This window comes from Rattus rattus, chromosome 10 (assembly GCF_011064425.1).
Source record: "Rattus rattus isolate New Zealand chromosome 10, Rrattus_CSIRO_v1, whole genome shotgun sequence".
Taxonomy (NCBI): Eukaryota; Metazoa; Chordata; class Mammalia; order Rodentia; family Muridae; genus Rattus; species Rattus rattus.
Window position 1 is genome coordinate 11,154,778 of NC_046163.1, and position 19,128 is coordinate 11,173,905.

At 45.9% G+C, this 19,128-nt stretch overlaps 1 protein-coding gene across 32 annotated transcripts in view; it reads left to right on the forward strand.

Moving 5' to 3' along the window:
- The window catches only part of Clasp1 (cytoplasmic linker associated protein 1), a 221,636-nt gene that overhangs the window by 182,468 nt on the left and 20,040 nt on the right, over positions 1-19,128 (forward strand). For 17 of the 32 annotated variants that reach the window (XM_032914887.1, XM_032914890.1, XM_032914906.1 and 14 more), the window contains 4 exons: positions 7,405-7,555; positions 12,911-13,154; positions 15,324-15,514; positions 17,328-17,456. In XM_032914887.1, coding sequence (XP_032770778.1) covers positions 7,405-7,555; positions 12,911-13,154; positions 15,324-15,514; positions 17,328-17,456 — 715 coding nt within the window. Of the gene's footprint in view, positions 1-431; positions 549-7,404; positions 7,556-12,910; positions 13,155-15,323; positions 15,515-17,327; positions 17,457-19,128 lie in introns of all 32 variants that reach the window. The other 15 variants (XM_032914877.1, XM_032914879.1, XM_032914881.1 and 12 more) reach the window with 1 other exon arrangement.

The window sequence follows — 19,128 nt, forward strand, 5'->3', positions numbered from 1 at the left end:
TTTGTTTGTTTGTTTGGTTGGTTTTTTAATGTAGAACTCTGCATGTACACCTACATGCCAGAAGAGGGCATCAGATCCCTTTATAAATGTTCACAAACCACCATGTAGTTGCTGGGAATTGAACTCAGAACCTCTGGAAGAGCAACCAGTGTTCTTAACTGCTGAGCCATCTCACTAGCCAACCTCAGTTAATTAAAGCAGTCAGCTTAGCCCATGGTTGGGGAAAAAAGGAATAAAAACAGTCCTAACTGAGGAGCAAACTATTCTTTTTTCCTCCTTGTATGAAGTACTAAATTTTGCTCCATCTGACTTTATGAGACTCTGTCAGGAAAGAGGAGTCCTAAAGATACTCTGATGGGGTATCTTCTTCCTCCCCTTCCCCTTGCATCTCTGTTTTTCTCTCTCTGATTGTCCTCTTCTGATCACTGCAGTCGGTTGTGGGGTTGGAGTGCCGACGGGCTATCGAAGCCCCCACCTCCCTTTTCTCAGCCTAACTCCATTCCCACCGCTCCCTCCCACAAGACTCTCAGGCGCTCTTACTCTCCCAGGTAACATGCTACCTGTTAAGTTTGTTCAAGATGTCACAATATTATTATGTCCCCAACATTGCCCTGGGTCTTTCAGAAAGCCTCCGAGCTCCTCTGGTGAGATTCCTGCCTCCACTTAGACTTGCAGGCATGGAGCCTGGGTGAAACATGTGAGCAGAAACAGACTTGGGAGCAGGCTGCTGCTCGCTCTAAGAGGCAGTGACACTTTTACCACCCAACCAGATTGGTCACCATTTACTCTGATGGGCTGTTTGTCCTAGTGTAGCATTTAGGTCCCATCATGATGTCCAGGTAGACAGTGGTGGGTGCACTTTCCTTAATATGAGTCCCAGGTGTGGCAGAGCTCTGCTAAGGATCGGGTGAGACTGCTCTCCACAAGTCACTGTCCCTACTGTGAATGCACAAATACTGTTTCACAGCCACCACACAGAAAGCCCTGAGAGGTGAAATCACCATGACAAAACAGCTTGAGAAGGAAAGGCTTTATTTAACTCAGCACACGGTTTGTAGTCCATCATCCAGAGAAATGAGAGAAGGAACTCAAGGCAGGGACAGGAAGCAATAGCTTTGGAGGAGTGCTGTTTACTGGCTTGCTCTGCCTGATTTCTTATACCACCCAGGACCACCTGCCCAGGACATGACACTGCCCACAGTGGGGTGGCTGGCTCCCACATTAGTCATTAATCAAGAAAATGCCCTACAAGCAATGTGATGGAAACGTTTTCCCAACAGAAGTTCCTCTTCCCTGACATATCTAGCTCAAGTCAGGTTGTCAAAAAAACAACAACAAAAATAAAACAAAGCCAGGATAGGTTGTGCCATTGTCCCATGTCCCTAAATATGCCCCACCTAGGGCTGAAGCTAGTTTCGTGGCAGAGCTCCTACCTAGCCTGTGTAAGTACTCCAGTACTGCTGAACAAATAAATGCATTAATCAGGAAAGATGCCCTGGTTTCAGACAGAAAGTTATTTGTCCCTAGGAAGCAGCTGCTGCTGGTGGGAGTGAAGCTGCCAGGCGCTGGCTTAGTGACCCATGACACATCCAGAAAGACATAGCTCCTGTCAGGTTTTAAAACAGTTATGTTTGTGATCTCTAGAAAGTTCTATATATTCCCTCAGACACCTGTTCCAGTTTCTTGAATACTGTCATAAAAATCCAAAGCTGAGAGCATGCATGCCTTTGCATGGGCAGAACTTAGGAAGCTGCCGCTGTGCTCTGTGAGAGTGTGTATCCATGTGTAAAAGGATAAAAGATCTTAAGGACAGAAAGAAAACCAGAGGGCTTGTGAGGTAAAGATACTTGCTTCCATGCCTGACAACCTGAGTTTAATCCCTGATACCAGCTCCACAGAGCTGCCTTCTGACCTCCACATGTACACCATGGAGTGTTAGCATGTGCACATGCACACACAGGCACAATGTTACATTTTAAACATTTAAAAAGTCAACCTAGAAAACAAACAGCAGCTGTGGCTGTGGGGTCCTAAATAACTGATGCACAGATGGTGTCCTCTTTGTAATGATACCTGCGCTTGTCACTGTTCTGAGTCACCCTGTCACCCAGTGTAGACCCGCTTCATTGACTCCCCCAGTAGACTGCCCTGCTTGCCCTTCCACACACAGAGCCTCACTCCACTCATCCTCCAGCGGGTCATCTAGATTGACCTCCAGAGGAGGTTAGAATCATCTCCAGAATCATCTTTCCCAAATGTACATGTAACATCAATCTAACTCAACTAGTTGGTAACAGTTGATACATATTTTCACCATGGGGTGGGGCTCCATAGCATGCCCAAGACCCTGAGTTCAATGCCCAGCATTGAGGGTGGGGGAAAGACATAAAGTAGAACTTTCAGTAAGCAACTGAGGGAGATAACGCTGACTGTAAATGGGTTTTGAAGACTAACAGACCCTATTGATTTCACAACAAAAGTATTCTCTTTGTCTATACCTGGTATTCATAGCCCTCAATTAACAGAAAAGAAAGGTCCAAAAAACAGGCTTCCTCTCTTCCCATTGATTTCTTTGTCATCCTGACCCAATGTCCCTTCCCACCTGCCATCTGGTTCTCCACAGGGTAGTCACTGGGCTACATTAGGGTGACACGACCTGTCCTTAGGTCAATGGCTGTTGGTTGACTGAGTTACTCTTCCTAATCTAAGATTCAGAGCGAAGTCCCTCAGAGTCTAACCCGAAAGTTTACAGGTGATCAAGGCTTGGGCTTTAACCCAAACAATTACGTCCTGGGAATGTCTCTAAGCTAAAATGGGGCACTCTGCGTCACATGCAGATTCACCTCACCAGTCTGCACAGTCTTCATTTGTCAGCACTCAGGTCTCAGGGTTGGCTAGAGAGGAGCACTTACTGTTCTCTCAGTTTCAGTCCTAGGACCTCCATCAGGGGCTTACATTCCGGCCTCTGGATGCCTGTGCAAGCACATACACTACACGTACACACACAGAAACGAAAGGTGAATATTCTTAAAATGTAGATTTGGGGTTGTTTGTCCAACCCACTTCCTGATGACAGCCTTCCTGGGAAACTTTTCCCTAAGAAGTGAAGGCTTAAAGGGTATTGATCTGAAAAAAAGGCAAACAGTAGACAGCATCAAGCAAAAGGGGGATGATGCCTAGAGAGGGGGTGCCACTAGAGAGCAGCCATCTCTGGTACCCAGAGCTCATGATTTCAGCTTTCTTCCAAGAGACTCTTGAAGGAGTAACCTCAGGGGTTGGACACACCCTGCCACCACTGTGACAGCTGGAATTGGTCATTCCTGGAAAGTGACAGAGGGGACAACAGCCGGCAGAGCCTTTACTTTCCTCACAAGAGGCCATTGTGATGGGGCAGCCATTGGAACTGGAGTGAAACATTTTGAGGGAGTTTGGGTTGAAAATCATGGGGTGGATTTATCTGAAAGCCAACATTCTCTGAAGCAACACATTGAAAATAATATTGTGACATCCCTTAAAGACTGAACGTTCCTTCAGACCACCTCTCGTCCGTCCATCACTCTTTCAATTTTTTTTCTTTTGCATGGGCTATGCTGTTATCTTTGGTTGTTGTGATTTAAAGTATTTAAGGCATTCTTTTACATCTTGTATATTTTTTTATTTGAGTCATAATACTCAGTCTCTCTGTATAAAAATAGTGTACTGGTCAGATGTATAAACACTCCTGTGCATAAGCTGGTGTTGCAGAGTGCCTAGGACAGGGACATGGGATATTCTCTCTAGTCATACTTTGAGTAGTTCTGTAGAGTTGCCTTGGGGACAGCCTGTGAACTCCAAATGCCTGGAACCCTTGAGTACTGCTTTGTCTAGTTTTTAATTTAACTTCTCATGGGTATGCACATTGAGTTTCACCTGCAGATGTGTTCAGGGATCATGTTTCCTTTTGTTAGGTGCCAAGGCCAGTCTTTGAGTTGGTGTGTGTTGTTGGAACTCTCCTAATACAGCTGATAGGTGCTTTCTTCCATTTACCAGGAAAGATAGATTCTGTCTGGACCAGTTTTGCAGTGCTGGGTGCATTAGCTTCCGTCTGTGAGAGTGAGCTCAGGGCTGTTGCTGTCGCCAGCATTAAAGAGTACTTGGATCATTGCATCCTCCAGTGGACAGAGATATGACTAGTCCCATGGCACTCTCCAAGGGAGCAACTTAGTAAATTCCGGTTGTTTTTAACTTAGAGGAAATTTGCTTCTTGTGCAATGCATGGCTTGGCAGTGTTGCCATTAGGAAGGGATCTGACCAGTGGACACCTTGTTACATTAAAGAACTAATAATGCTGTTGCTTGGTTCTGCACAGCCAAGGATTGTTGGAGTGTACTGAACTCCTTGGCTAGCTCAGGACTTTCTATAAGTGCGTTAGCCTACAGCATCTTGTCTTTCCTTGAATACTGTATTAATAACTTTTCTTTTCTTTTTTTTTTTTTTGGTTCTTTTTTTTCGGAGCTGGGGACCGACCCCAGGGCCTTACGCTTCCTAGGCAAGCGCTCTACCACTGAGCTAAATCCCATCCCATTAATAACTTTTCTATTGCTGTGATAAAAATATCATGACCAAGGAACTTAAGGAAGACTTAATTTGGGCTTATGGTTCCAGAGGGATCATGGCAGAGAGGCATAGCAGCAAGTGGCAGGCACGACAGCGGGGAGCTGAGCTTCAGTTGTGAACATAGAGCAGAGTGGACAAACTAGGCTGAGACCATAAACACTCAAAGCCTACCCCAAGAGATGTGCTTCCTTCAACAAGGGCACCCCGCCTGAACCCACCAAACAGTGCCACCAATCGGGGACCAAATGGTCAAATATCAGAGCCTGTGTGGGACATTCTCATTCAAACTACTAAATTCCACTCCCTGCCCCCCCCCATAGACTTATGATGATACAAAATGTGTTTTACCCAATTTCAAAGCTCCCATAGTCTTCTCAATCTAAAGCCTAGTCTCTTGTGAGACTCTAGGCAATCAATCTCTTAACTGTAACTCCCTGTAAAACCAAGGGCAGCTTATATATTTCCAACATATAATGGCACAGAAGAGACATTACCATTTTAGAAGGAAGGGATGGAGTATAATTGGGAAATACTGGGCCAACACAAGACTGAAATCTGGCACAGCAAATGCTGAATCCTCCAGGTCCAGTGTATGGGGCTTTCATTTCAAAGGGGTCAGCATACTCTGCCCTTCCAGCTGTGCTGCCCGTGGCGTCTGTCCCTTCCTTGGGCTAGTTCTCCTTCCTGTGTACAGCTTTCCTTGGCAGTATTTCATGGCTCTGGTATCTCCAATATCTTGAAGTCTCCACTGTGGACAGCCTTTACTCTCACAGCTCTACAAAATAGCCTCTCATAGCCGCTTGCTGTCTCCAGGCTTCCCCACCACACACTGTCTGTCTTCAGTGGCTCTGAAACTTGAGGAAGGATCTTTCCCCCTTGGATCTTTCATGCCTCTAAAGCCAGTACCACATGGACAGCCCTACCTAGGCCAGCACAGCAGTGCAGCTAAAGCTTAGCTGGGCGGTCTTGCCCAAGGGCACACTTCCCTTTGTTGCTGTGTATCTGAGAGTCTGGTGAACAGCCTCTGTCTTAGCACAGGTCTTGCCTACAACATGGAGCTTCTCAGCCCACCTTTCTCTCCATATTGTACTTTCTATTTCTCTCTAACCCATTTGTGTTTCCTTGAAGACTGTTTCAGTAACAGCCATGCTACAGATTCAGTGTTTTACCCTGTCTTGAAATTTCCTGAACCAAAGAAATTAGTCCATTGCTTTTCAATTTAGCCTCAGGCAGGTTCTTAGGATAAGAGCAATCAGATTCTTTCCCAAAATATCACAGCAACAAGCCAAGTCCTAATACTGTTTCCCTCTGACACCTCTTGAGCTGGGCCAATGCAGTCTACATTGCTCTCCACACCTGCTGTCCTCTGGGATCCTACAGGATGGCTCTGGAGAGCAATAAATCATTTCTCTAGCTCAGCATTCCAAAGTCTTCCACACACTAGCATGGCCAGGTTGTTCAGAACAGTAGCCCAGTCTCTGGTACCTACTTATGTGTTAATATTCTTCTGTGCTATGATGGCACACCATGACCAAGAGAGCATCTAGAAGGTTTATTTAGGTTTACAGTTCCTGAGGGTAAGAGTCCATCATGGTGGGAAGCATAAAAGGAGCAGTCATGGAAGCAGGAAGAGAAAGCCAAGAGCTCACATCTTCCAAAGCCAGGGTGATTCAGAGAGCATACTAGAAAGCAGGCCAAGCTTCTTATTGTCAAAGCCCACACCCAGTGACATACTTCCTCCTAATACCCACACCCCAAACAGTGCCTCCAAATAGGGACCAAGTATTGAAATGCCAGAGCCTGTCCTGTAGGAGACAGTCTCACGTAAACTACTCCAAATGCTTTCTTAAAACAAGCAGTGTTTAAACTAAGCTGTTCTGTCTTCAAACTGTCCCTAGTTGATTGTCCCACCATGCCTTGCAGTCATCCTTGTCTATGCATCCTGTGCTTTTTTTTTTTTTTTAAATGTCTCAGAAAAGATGTGTGGTGTTTTTCTCATGACACTCTCTGTTGAGTACCCTTTTCATACATCTAAAGAATATTTGTTGACATAACTGCAGGACACCACACTTTTTTTTTTTTTTAAAGCATTTCTGCTTTGTGGTGTATTACTGTTAGTGTCTCAAAGGATAGCAGTTGGCATCACTTTTCCAAAGGGGACAGCTATTGTTTCTAGAAGTGTTTTTGGATGTTCATTCAAGAGGGTGGCTCTCTTTAAGATCTGCCTTAACAAAAGAATCTGGTATTCCCAGCAAGTCCTGGGTTAGGCCACATGGGAATTGGAGCCCCAGGGGCCCAGTGAGGGTAGGTCTGACTTTGAATCCCAAGCTGGTGTTTGTTGACATAGGGCTTGGTTGTTTCTCTGCATTGGATTCTGGTGTGCCTAGCTGGGTCTTGTGAAGTGGTTTGCTTTGCTCCTCAGAAGTGTCTGTAATTCTAGCTTATTGCCATGTGCCTGTTCCTCTAGAGTTTGTACATTTGAGACCAGTAACAAGTAAACTAGCTTTTTTTCATCTTCAAGATAAGAAAGTTACCTTCCACCGTCATCCCCGTGTACATTCGGTCACCTCCGTCACTCCTGCGTTCTCTCATCCTTGTGCTTTTGTTCTCACTGCTTCCTGGGTGCTGGTGTGATGTGTCTGGGACTGGCCGTGACATGGAAGATGGCCAGTGGCAGTGCCCTGACAAGAGCTGCCCCCTGTGTTCCAACTAACTGAAAACCTTACTCTAAATTATGAACCAGCTAGGCCTGTGTCTTGGTTTTATGCACGTACCTCAGTTTCTCAGAAAATACATTTTTAATTATAGCATGCTGGACTATGACACGGAGAACCTGAACTCTGAGGAAATCTACAGCTCTTTGCGTGGAGTTACAGAAGCCATCGAGAAGTTCAGTTTCCGAAGCCAGGAGGATCTAAATGAGCCAATCAAGCGAGATGGCAAGAAGGATTGTGATATCGTGAGTATCCTGGGCCAGGGCATGACTCCCTGGCAGTTAAGTGGCAGCAACTAGAGACTTTTCCCAAACTCAGCTCCCTGGTGACTGTTTTCTGCCCTGGTGTTAAAGTAATGGTATTTTTAGAGGCCTAAGGCAGTTTTAGGACGTTTCAGAAGAATGGCTCTCAGCTTCTGTTCCTTTGCTTTGGGCCTGTTTTCTTTCCTGTAATGTCAGTGAAGTACTTGCTGTACAAGCATGAGGGCCTGACTCCTGTCCCCAGAACCACATTTTTTACAAAAAGCTTGGTGTTGGGTTGTGGTGAAATCTTAGCGCTCAAACGGAAGAGTCAGGTGGACGTCTGTGACTGAGAGGCCATCCTGGTTCCAGGTGAGTTCCAGGACAGCTGGAGCTGCACCGAGACCCTGCCTTGCAAAACAAAAACAAGCAAACTAAAAAGCTTGGCATGGTGGGATGTGTCTGAAAGCCCAACTCCAGGGAGCCAGAGGCCCTAGAGCAGTGGCTCTTATCCCGAAGGTCAGACGACCTTTTCACAGGGGTTGCCTAAGACCCTCCTGCTTATCAGATATTTACATTACAAATCATAACTGTAGCAAAGTTAGTTATGAAGTAGCAACAAAGATAACTTTATTATTGGCGGTCTCCACAATATGAGGAATGTTTTAAAGGGTCACAGCGTTAAGAACTTTGAGAACCACTGCATTAGACGAAAAGAAGTTAACAGAGAGGCCAGAAATCTCCTGGGCTCTTGAGTCAGGCTGATGGGATCTGGTCTGAGAAGGAGAAGAAAGTAAGAAAGTGTATAGTAATCTGATAATCTGTTCAGAACATCGTGGAGTTAACTGTGGGTGGGTGTGGATGGCGGGCCCATGGATCCACTAAGCAAACTAGGTAGTGGTGTTGGAGTTTCGGCCAGTGACTGAGGCTCAAGTGGAGACTTGAGAGGCATTGAGAAGCAATTCCATTGTATGGGAGTTGGGGGGTGGGGAAATGAAGGGGAAAAAAAGTGAAGGGTGAAAGGCCCACCCAGCACCTGGTAAGGACAGAGTCCTGGAGAAGCAACAACCCCTGGGAAGCACTGCTGGGCTGATGGGGGGAAGCCAAGGGGTGAGGGAATACTTTATATGTTTTAACAAGTACGAATTGCCGTGATAAGAACTGAAAGGGCCCCAGGAAGGGAGGGGAGAGGTGTCAGGGATGCAAGGACAGAGAGGGAGTTGTGAGACAGCCAAATGAGGCAGTTGCCTTTAACTCCAGTTCCAGGGGAGCTGATTCTTCCTTTGTCTCCCAAGGGCTCCTATACATACTTGATGCATATAAATTCACACAGGTGCACACTGTCACACACACACATAAATTTTAAAAATACGATTCAATCATTCCTTATTATCTGCAACTCTGAAGTGCCTGAGTCCCCTGTATCCTCGAATGTACTCAGGTCATCTCTAGGTAGCATAGCACCTGCTAGAATGTTGTACCAGACATCCGTGTGGCTGTTATACTGCCATTTAGTAAACAGTGGTAAGAACAGTTGGCTCATCAGGTAAAGGACCATGACCTAAGTTGCATTCCTGGAACTCACAAGTTGTCCTCTGACCTCCACGTGTGTGAATATCCCAGATAGATAGATAGATAGATAGATAGATAGATAGATAGATAGATAGATAGATAGATAGATAGATAGATAGATAATTTTAGTGAAAAGTTATTAGATTTATTTTATGTGTCTGAATGTTCTCTGTGCTTGCATGTGTGTATGTGTGCCTGGTTCCCACCAAGTTCAGAAGAATGTGTCAGATTACCTGAAGTGGAGTTGTGAATGCTTATAAGGCACCAGGTGAATGCTGACAGCCTCTGGAAGTGGCTCCACATGATCTTAACCACTGAGCCATCTCCCTGTCCAAGCCCTCACCCACCCCCTTAAAAATAAAAGTGTATGCATTTAGTTTGGATGCCAGCCTTCTAATGACTATTCTGGTATATATTGATTGACTCCACTCAGAAAGAGTCTGTGCATATGAAGAGCCGACTGTATTTCAGGGAGGGGCTATTTATTCGACAACATCCAGAGCCCGTGTACCTGTTCTTCAGCTGCACAGCAGGCCTAGTTTGCCAAGGCTTTGTATAGAAGCAAATTAGAGCTGGTGGGTGATGGCTCACACAAGAAATGCCAGTGTTAAAGATGTTAGGGGGAAACACTAAGCAATTACAGAGGAACAGGGACCAGGAATCTGGGTTCCAGTTTACTTCCTGTAGGCATCTTAGCACTGAATGTAAGAGATACTGTGGTGCAGCAGTGAAGAGCAGGTGCTGCGTGAGATGAATGCAGTGGTCTGGAGGTCAGTACAACTGCATTTAACAAGAGTGAGTGTCAACGCTACCAATAACTTATTCTAAGGAAAGAGCTCAGCAAAAGAAAAGAACGGTGTTAATCCCACAAAGTGACATATTTAAGTATTACCTGCAACCTTTTGGAAAAGGTGGATGATTGAGTTATTAAAGCATGAGTAAAGAGTCACACATGATCACCACTGAACTTTATCTACGCATAAATTGCTTATACAGTGAAGAAAACAAAATGTCAATTGTATGTATCCTGGAATTCCCATTTTTGCAAAATCTACACAGAGAGAAGGACAGAAAAGAAATACACACAAAAAAGTAAGATTGGAGGGCTGACAAGGTGGCTCAGAGGGCAAAAATACTGCTCTATTATTATTATTACTATTATCGTCATCATCATCATCATTATCATCATCATTATTATTATTAATTTTCTAAAGAAATAGTTCCATTAAAGTGCTTAGAAAATGTAGTGTAATTGTGTTTTTAAGATTTTTTTTTGAATTTTTATTTTATTTCCCATGTATGAGTGTTTTGCCTGCATGTATGCTTTGCCCACACAGAGGCTAGGAGAAGCCGTTGGGGATCCTCTGGAACTAGAGTCATTGTGTGGTTGTGAGGTACCCAACATGAGTGCTGAGAACTGAACCTGGGTCCAGTGCAAAAGCAGTTTATGTTCTTAACACTGAGCCATCTCTCAGCCCCTATAAGTTTCTAAGCACTCTTTCTAAGTGACATTTCATTGTAGCCATGCTGTACTTTTTAAGAGAGTTACAGAGTCACCCACAAATTACCTACTACCCAGGACACTGCTATTAAGGTATAGCCTACATCTTTTTGGTCTTATTTCCTACAGGCCTATCTCTGAATTATTTATCTCTGTATCTTAAATGTATTAGTAAGTCTTATTTATAAGTGTCAATGTGAGATGCATTCTAGATCTTTTATGAAGTATGACACAGAGTTGCAAGTGTGGGTTCACACAGGTATCTGTAGACCAGCATATACAGTACCATTAGACCCGGTAGCCAAGGTAAGCACAACCTCAGTGTGGATCGGCACACTGAGATGATGAGGTAAAGATGTGACAGACGTGGTCAAAAGGAAAGAAATCTGTGCTGTGTTCTGACCTAAATGAACTTTAAATAATGCCACGTGAAACCAGCCTCATGTAGAAGTGCAAAGATTTGATGTTTCCTTTACATGAGATACCTAAGATAGACAGGTTTGTAGGAAACACAATCAAGGTCTGTGAGGCAGGGGAGTTGTTATCTATTAAGTGTGGGGGTTTTGCAGGGATAATGAGAAAGTTTGGTGTGTACATGGTGTTGATGGTTATACAACGTAGTGAATGTATTACTGTCACCAACCGTATGATTATGGATGGTTGGAATGATAGGTTATATGTAATTAGCACAACTTTTAAAAGCATACAAACAGAATAAGAATTGTATCTTGTTAGCAGCACAAATAGAGTTGTGTGGGAATCTCCAGATACACTCTGCATTCCTGGAAGTCACGTCCAGGTGGGGAAATAGGCTGACCGTTGCCAGCCCAGACTTGTCCACATAACACTGTCATGTGGGTGCTGAGCAGGCTCCTGTGCCTAAGGTAAAGGCCTGGTACCATGCCCTAGTTTCTATTGCTGTGAATGAACACCATGAGCAAAAGCAGCTTAGGAAGGAAAAGTTTCTTTCTGCTTACAGTTCCATGGCACAGACCACTCCTGAAGGAAGTCAGGGCAGGAGCTGATGCAGCGGCCATGCAGGAGTGCTGCTCACTGACTTGTTCTTCATGGCTTGTTTGGCCTGCTTTCTTATAACACCCAGAGGCACCAGCCAGAGGTAGCATCCCCTACAATGGGAGAGGCCCTCTCACATTAATCATTGGTTAAGAAAATGTACCACAGGCTTTCCTACAGGCCAGTCCGCTAGAGTCATTTTCTCAGTTGAGGTTCCCTCTTCCCACATGATTCTCTGTTGTTGACATATAACTGGCCAGCACTGCAAGACTGTCACAAACATGCCAGAGACCACTGAGAGTCAACAAAGTTCAGTACAGATCTCCAGAGAGCAGAAGAGTGATTGTGGGTGGGAGATAGTCCTATGGCTCAAGGTTAGAGGTGATTTTGAGATGATCCGGCTTCACCCCCATGGTTGTTTCATAGTATCTACAAACCAAGAGGCTGGTTCAGAGTGCTTTGGGTTTCGGCTCTGAGCTTTTGCCATGTGCGTATTATCAACTTACTTTTGAGAAGCTCCTGCTCTTGGCATTGGAGCCAGAAGCCACAGAAGTCTGACACAGACACAGGCTTCTCAAGAATGGACAATGAAGGACACACCTCTCGCTATCCAAGGAGCTCTTTAGACTCCATGGTAGTGATCCTTCAGAAAACTCAGAGTACAATGGATCATCAAACAGCAAAGAAAAGGAGCTTTAATATATAAGCAGATGGAGGAATGTTCTATTAGATAGAAAGCAATGGCTTGGAGCTGGGGATACAGCTCCATGCATAAGAGCCTTGCTGTTCTTCCAGATATGGTTCCCAGCACCCATATCAGGCAGCTCCCAATTACCTGTAACTCTAAATCCAGGGAAGAGCACCCTCTTCTGACCTCCATAAGCTCTCTGTCCGTCTCTGTCTTTGTGTCTCTGTGTCTGTCTGTCTGTCTCAAAAATGTTTTAAATAAAATTAAATACCAACAGCTGTCCTTTTGTCATCAGCTAGCTTGCAAATGGAAATCTCTGGCCCCTCTAAGAAATTTCTAAACATCAAAAAAAAAAAAAAAAAAAAAGTGTGGACTGGGCATGGTAGTACAGACCTTTAATCCCAGCACTTGGGTGACTCTGTGGATCTGAGTTCAAGGCCAGCCAGGATTACATCATAACACCCTGTGAAAGAAAAAGAAGCCCAGAGTTGTGGGGGTGAGGGGACAGAAAGAGGAAGGGGGAAGGAAGGATGGAAGTGAACAAGTGTGGGAGAAGGTTCTAGATTGACTTTATGCTGTGTTCTAGGTGTCCCGAGATGGGGGAGCAGCCTCACCCGCCACCGAGGGCCGGGGAGGTAGTGAGGTAGAAGGAGGCAGGATGGCTTTGGACAACAAGACCTCCCTGCTCAACACACAGCCTCCACGTGCCTTTCCGGGGCCAAGAGCACGGGAGTACAACCCGTATCCCTACTCTGACACCATCAACACCTATGACAAGACGGCTCTGAAGGAAGCAGTGTTTGACGATGACATGGAGCAGCTCCGAGATGGTTTGTCTGGTTTGTCTGCTTGCCTCCCCACGCCCTCCTTTGCCACCTACACTCCTCACTCTGTCATCCCAGCCTGTGCACCCTGACAGACACAAATAGAAAGAGGGGGTCTGTCCTGGTCCACTATTGCCCAGAACTGCTTGTCGAGTCCCTGCTGTGTGATTAGGCCTAGGAAGGTCCCCGTGAGCAGAAGCCTATGTGGACCTCTCCTCAGTATGTCTACACTCTGTGCATGGAGGCTCTGCTACTGGAGCTCTGCTGAATGAAGAGATTGACCAGGGCATGCAGCAGGGCACAGGCATCCTACACATGCTCTACGTGAAGGCCCTGGCCCACAGCTGTCCCAGCTCTTAGTCCTGAAGGTGATGTCCCAAGGCCTCTTCCTCACGGTGTTCCCAGACTATGCCATGCTGTCCTAGAGGTAGGAGGCAGGGGTCTGACAGTACTTAACTTGCCTTACTTTATGTTCAGCACTCAGCTAAGAAGTATATGCCCATTAACTCCTGAGATTAGAGATCTCATTTTACAGGTTACAAAATAGATTCAGAAGGATTAAGATACTTGCCCAAAATATAACATAGGTATGTGTCTGGGATTTTCTGAGTCCCACGTCAAGACCAGTATTCAGGGACAGAGAATGTGGCTCAGGGATTGAGTTGTGCTTGGTATCCTGAGGCAGGGCCAAAGCTAAACCTAAGACCAGTGTCCACCAGTGAGTGAGCTGCAAGTGACCAGGTATTGGCTTGATGGTGTTTGTCCCAGCAACTTACGTTTTCCTTCCTCTACCTCACTCATTACATTCCCTTGCTCTGTTCTAGTGCAACTCCACATGATTTTTCTTTCGAATTGTACATCTGGTTTGTTTGACTAGGGTTTGAATGGAGAATTAAGTAAATCAAGTTTCTAAATAATTAACACCTGCTTGAATGCCTTCTGTAATCATGAAATGCTTGGGTCGTCCTGCGGAGAAGAAAGCAAGGCAAACTACCTGGGTGTTTGCTCCCCCCTGTGGGGTTACAGAGTGAGCACACGTTAGAGGGGGCTGCTCTGTAAGGAGGGTTCAAGGCCCACAGGGAATAAAGGACCTGATACTATGGAGTTCTGCGGTAGAAGACAGTTCTCCAGGTGTCCAGAATAAAAGTGGCATCAGGGGTCAGAAACAGTCCTGGAACTGTCTTTTCCCTGAATTTGCCATGAGCTGGTCCCTGGAGTAAGGCTGGGGTGGCCATGCTCGCTGTGACCCGTGCTTTCTGGCAGAAGTGGATGGCATTTTCATTTGCTTGCGAAGTTGCTTCACCACTTCCTTCTCCATGCTTGATCTTGACCAGAGATTAGAGTGTCCGTTGTTTTTATCCAGCACCATGTAAGGAAAAGGAGAATGGTGGGGTGGCAACAAGCTGTCTGTGTTTTGAGCTTCCTTATGTGCTTGCCCCCAGATCTCAGAAGCTAAAGAAATATGCAAATATGCCTCAAGAGAAAGCTTGTGGGGGCTTGTTTCCACTGTCAGCTCCCCATACCCCCTGTTTGAAGTTGAGTTTTCACAATTGAGGGCTCTTATATGAGTATGGTCAGGGAAAGAGGTACCTCTGAGCCAGTAGGCAGAATTCAGACCCCTGCTGGTAACCGTGCTCGTGGAAATGAGCAGGCTTTGCAGTCCTCAGTAGTCTGGACACTTTGACTGGCGTTGGTTATTATGTCGGGTCCCAAGCTCTGCACGTCCCAGAATAGAGCAGATGTTAGGCAGTGTGATAGTGACAGTCTTGGGGGGAACGTGGATGTATGTGAGGATTGGAGGGCTTGGGAGAGTGTTTGCACTGGAATGAGCCTCCTGCAGGCAAGAGGTTACTCAGTAGCTTGAGACTGTGGTAGTAGAAGAAAGTTTGGGAAAAGATGAGTCTCAAGCACTTAGAATTTTTTTTTTTAATCTCTATGTAAAAATGGAAAGTGAAAAATGGTAAGGAAGGGAGGACTCACAGGACACTGGCGACATACAGCTGCCTGGCACTCTGTTCTCACAGCGTGGTGAAAATGTTGGAGGTATACAACAGGAAGCTGGCAGCCAAGCAGGGTACAGTAGGAGAGGAAAGTATAGCATCTATCTCTGTGGTAGAAAAGAGCATGCCGGGAGCCCTGTGGCCAACATCTGAGGTACCATGTGTGTCTCCCCAGTGCCCATTGACCACTCGGACCTGGTGGCTGACTTGCTGAAAGAGCTGTCCAACCACAACGAGCGTGTGGAGGAGCGGAAGGGCGCACTCCTGGAGCTGCTTAAGATCACCAGGGAGGACAGCCTGGGCGTGTGGGAGGAGCACTTCAAGACCATCCTGCTGCTGCTGCTGGAAACTCTCGGAGACAAAGACGTAGGCACTTCCATAGCCCCTTCCACATGGTGGTGTTATGATACCTTTCCGATCCGGGTTGACCAGCTTTCCTTTTTCCTTCTGAGCCTGACTTATACCAAATTAAGTATTCATCTGGGTTCCACATAGTTCCTGAGTACTCACTAGCCTACAATAGCCACCCCAGCTCATGTGTAGACCCAAGTCTCCCTGTAACTGGCTGTGCACCCAGTCCATGAAATAAACACCTTCCTGAACCTAGATACTGTAATACAGAAATGTCCTAAACCCCATTAGTATAGAAGGTGATCCTCCACAGTGCATCTTCATGAGTTCCACTTTTATTTCAAGTGAAATAAAGAATTCAGAAGTTCGTTTTTAAATTTGTAAATTTATTCAATTCTGTACGTGTGTGTATATGCATATGTGGACACATACACACACATGGAGGTCAGAGAACAGTTTGCAAGAGTCACTTTTTTGGGTGAGTTTTTGGAATTAAACTCAGGCCATTGAACTCAGTGGCAAACACCTTTCCCACTAAGCCATCTTGCCTGCCCAGAGTATATTTTTTAAAGGCCTTAAGTACTGCCTTTCAGGAAGTTTCATTTCTGTTCACCCTGCACCTGTTAGAGCTAATGTCAGCAGGGCACATGGCAGGTTCCCAGGCTGTATTAATAGCTGTAAAACCAAGCCTTCATGCTGGGGCATTTGAATGTCACAGACAAGGCTTTGAAGCATGCCTGGGCTGTGAATATACCTGATTCTTGTAGCTAACACTGGTGGAAGTGGGTGCAGATGAGAGAGGTGACCTAGTAAGAATCTCGACTTCTACTGTGAAACAGGCCACCAACACAGACTCAAAGGACAGCTGGGATGAAGCTTCATAGTAGGGGTTCATCTTTCCACATTAGTTTTGCATGGCCTAGCAGAAACAGCTAGAGCACAGGGCTGGGAGGAGTCCCAAGAAACTAGCACGGGTCATAGGCCAAACCCAGGGTCACAGTGATAGTGACTGCCAGCAGCAGGAAGCAGGGGAGCAGACAGTGAATGCTGCCTGCCCTGGAATTGCTTTCTAATTCTTGGGATTAAAGGTGGAGTTTAGGGATAAGCAAAGATAGGGAATGGTGACAAAGGGCCCACGCCAACTTTTCTTCAAAGTACTGTCTATAGAGGCAGTTACACTTGGCTGGGCTCCTGGGAGAGATGGGATGATGTCATGTGAAGGGCAGGTGCTTTGTGTGTGAGTTTGGACAGTGCACAGTTGAGTGACAAGGAATCAGGATGTGCTTCTTGGCTCTGTTTGCAGTAAACTCTGCTCTCCTTTCTTGAGATTCAGCGTCTGTTTGGAATGGCTTTCCTCCAGACACATGACTGGAACCTTAACAACTTGAGCCCTGTTGCACAGGTGACCTCATCACCCAGAAGGTCAGGAACAAACATGGGTCTCCAGCTGACCTCAGAGGCTTCACAGCCTGGCAGGCCTGTCCATGAAAGGACTGGGTGTCTTGGGTTCATCCCTGTGCCTGTTTCACACAAGGATGACTCATGAACCAAAGCTTCAGGAAATCTAGAAAGGACAGGGACTAACCATGAATTAGGTGTGCCATCTTCTCTTGATCTGCCAGCCTCTCCACATGTCCTAAAGGTGCCACCCTGTATCAGTGCCTGCTGTCTTGGAGTTGACTGTCCAGGAGCCCATGTTGAGTAGACTTGTGATCTATGTAGAAGGGCCTGTTAGAGGCCAGAGTATATAGAACGGGCCTAGCGTGTGGGCCCGTGCATGCTATGGGCATGTACTTTTGGGTGACGTTTCCTTTCCTCTCACACCTAGCATTCCATTCGAGCTCTGGCACTGAGAGTTTTACGGGAGATTCTGAGAAACCAGCCAGCAAGATTCAAAAACTACGCAGAACTGACGATCATGAAGACTCTGGAAGCCCACAAAGACTCCCACAAGGAGGTGAGCTAGCCCTGCGGCCATGTGCCAGCAGGACTGGGTGGAAAGGCAGGACCCAAAATGAAATCTCATGCTTATGAGTTCTTTTCCCTTTGACTTGGCCTGCGTTGTCGGGAGTAAAATTCCTACTGCTGACATTAGAGCCGAGCAACCAACCACACATCTAAAATGCCCACAAAGTCTACCTGTTGTTCCCAGGGCCGAGCACCTCAGCAGTCCCTGGCCAGTTGCTTGTTGACATGTTGAGCCTCTGTGGCTCCTACTCTAGAGAGGCTAGGGGCATGCAGAATGTAAGGAGCTGTCCTCAAAAGCTGAGTCCAGACCTGGAGACATGGTTTGTTTACTTACTTCATGAAGTCCCTACTATGCAAGCATAAGACCTAATTGACCTCCAGAACCCACATTGAAAGCCAGTGACGTAGTACTGGGTAGGAGAAAGAGGCATACTCATAGGATTGCTAGCCTACTCAGCAAACTGAGTAAATGAGACCCTATCTCTTAAAGGAAGGAAGGATAAGAAGGAAGGAAGGGATGGCGAATGGGCAAGACTGGGGTAGGGGAGGAAGAGAAAAGAGATGGACAGCTCCAGAGGAATGACACTGGAGATTGACACCTGACTAGCATGCATGCACATATGCATGAACAAGTCCAGGAGCAACCTCCATTAGCAGGTACTATGAAAACCAGAATGGTGAATTTAGGACTGCAGCAGACTCAAGATAGATAGCAAGTAGGTATGACCTCACTGAGCCATGCCCGCTTGTTGTGAGTGTGCTTATGGATGAGGACTTATGATTAGAGCAGTTTTTATATCTGCAGAGAAAATGAGACCCTAAGGGAGTGTTTCTCCTGGCTGCTTGCAGTTACTGCTTTGACCGCCTCAGATTGTCAGGAAGGATCTCTGTCTCTCCCCGCTGCACCCATACAGCACACAGCACGTCAGCTCTAGGACCATTTCCAACGAGTGACTGCGTCTCTAAAATCTGGCCTGGTGGCATGATGGTTACACTCATGCTTGAACAGAAGGCTTTCCACTTACAGTAACTCCTTGAACATGTGAAGACCAGACAGGCTAAATAAAATCAACTTCATTGTTAACTGATAGAGAAACAAGGGCCAAAAAGCCTGCCCCATAGTTCATAGCAGAATACACATGGGCCAGGTCTTGGGTCTCTTATGGGACAAGCTGTCTTGCACCAACTTTGTTTTTTGGGTTTTTTGTTTTTTTTTTTAAATAGCTTGCTTGTCCTTGGTGATAGTCAATGATGAAAGACTGAAGTGAAATTGGTGCTGTTTTATAACTAGGACTCAGGTGTGTCCAACCAGCAGTTTGGACCTTAGGGTGGCTATAAATACAGTCTAACACAAAATTATAAAAGTACTTAAAGCACTAGATCTCTCTCTCTCTCTTTCTCTCTCTCTCTCTCTCTCTCTCTCTCTCTCTCTCTCTCTCTCTCTCTGTGTGTGTGTGTGTGTGTGTGTGTGTGTGTGTGTGTGTGTGTGTGTGTGTGTGTGTGTGTGTGTGTGTGTGTGATTTTATATCATACTCTGCCTTATGTATGCACAATGGGAGATAGAAGACAGTTCCCTAGAAACCAGTTCCTCCCTAATCCAGTAGTCAGACTCAGGCCCACAGGCTTCAACTTTACCTGCTGGACTGCCACTTTTTTTCTTA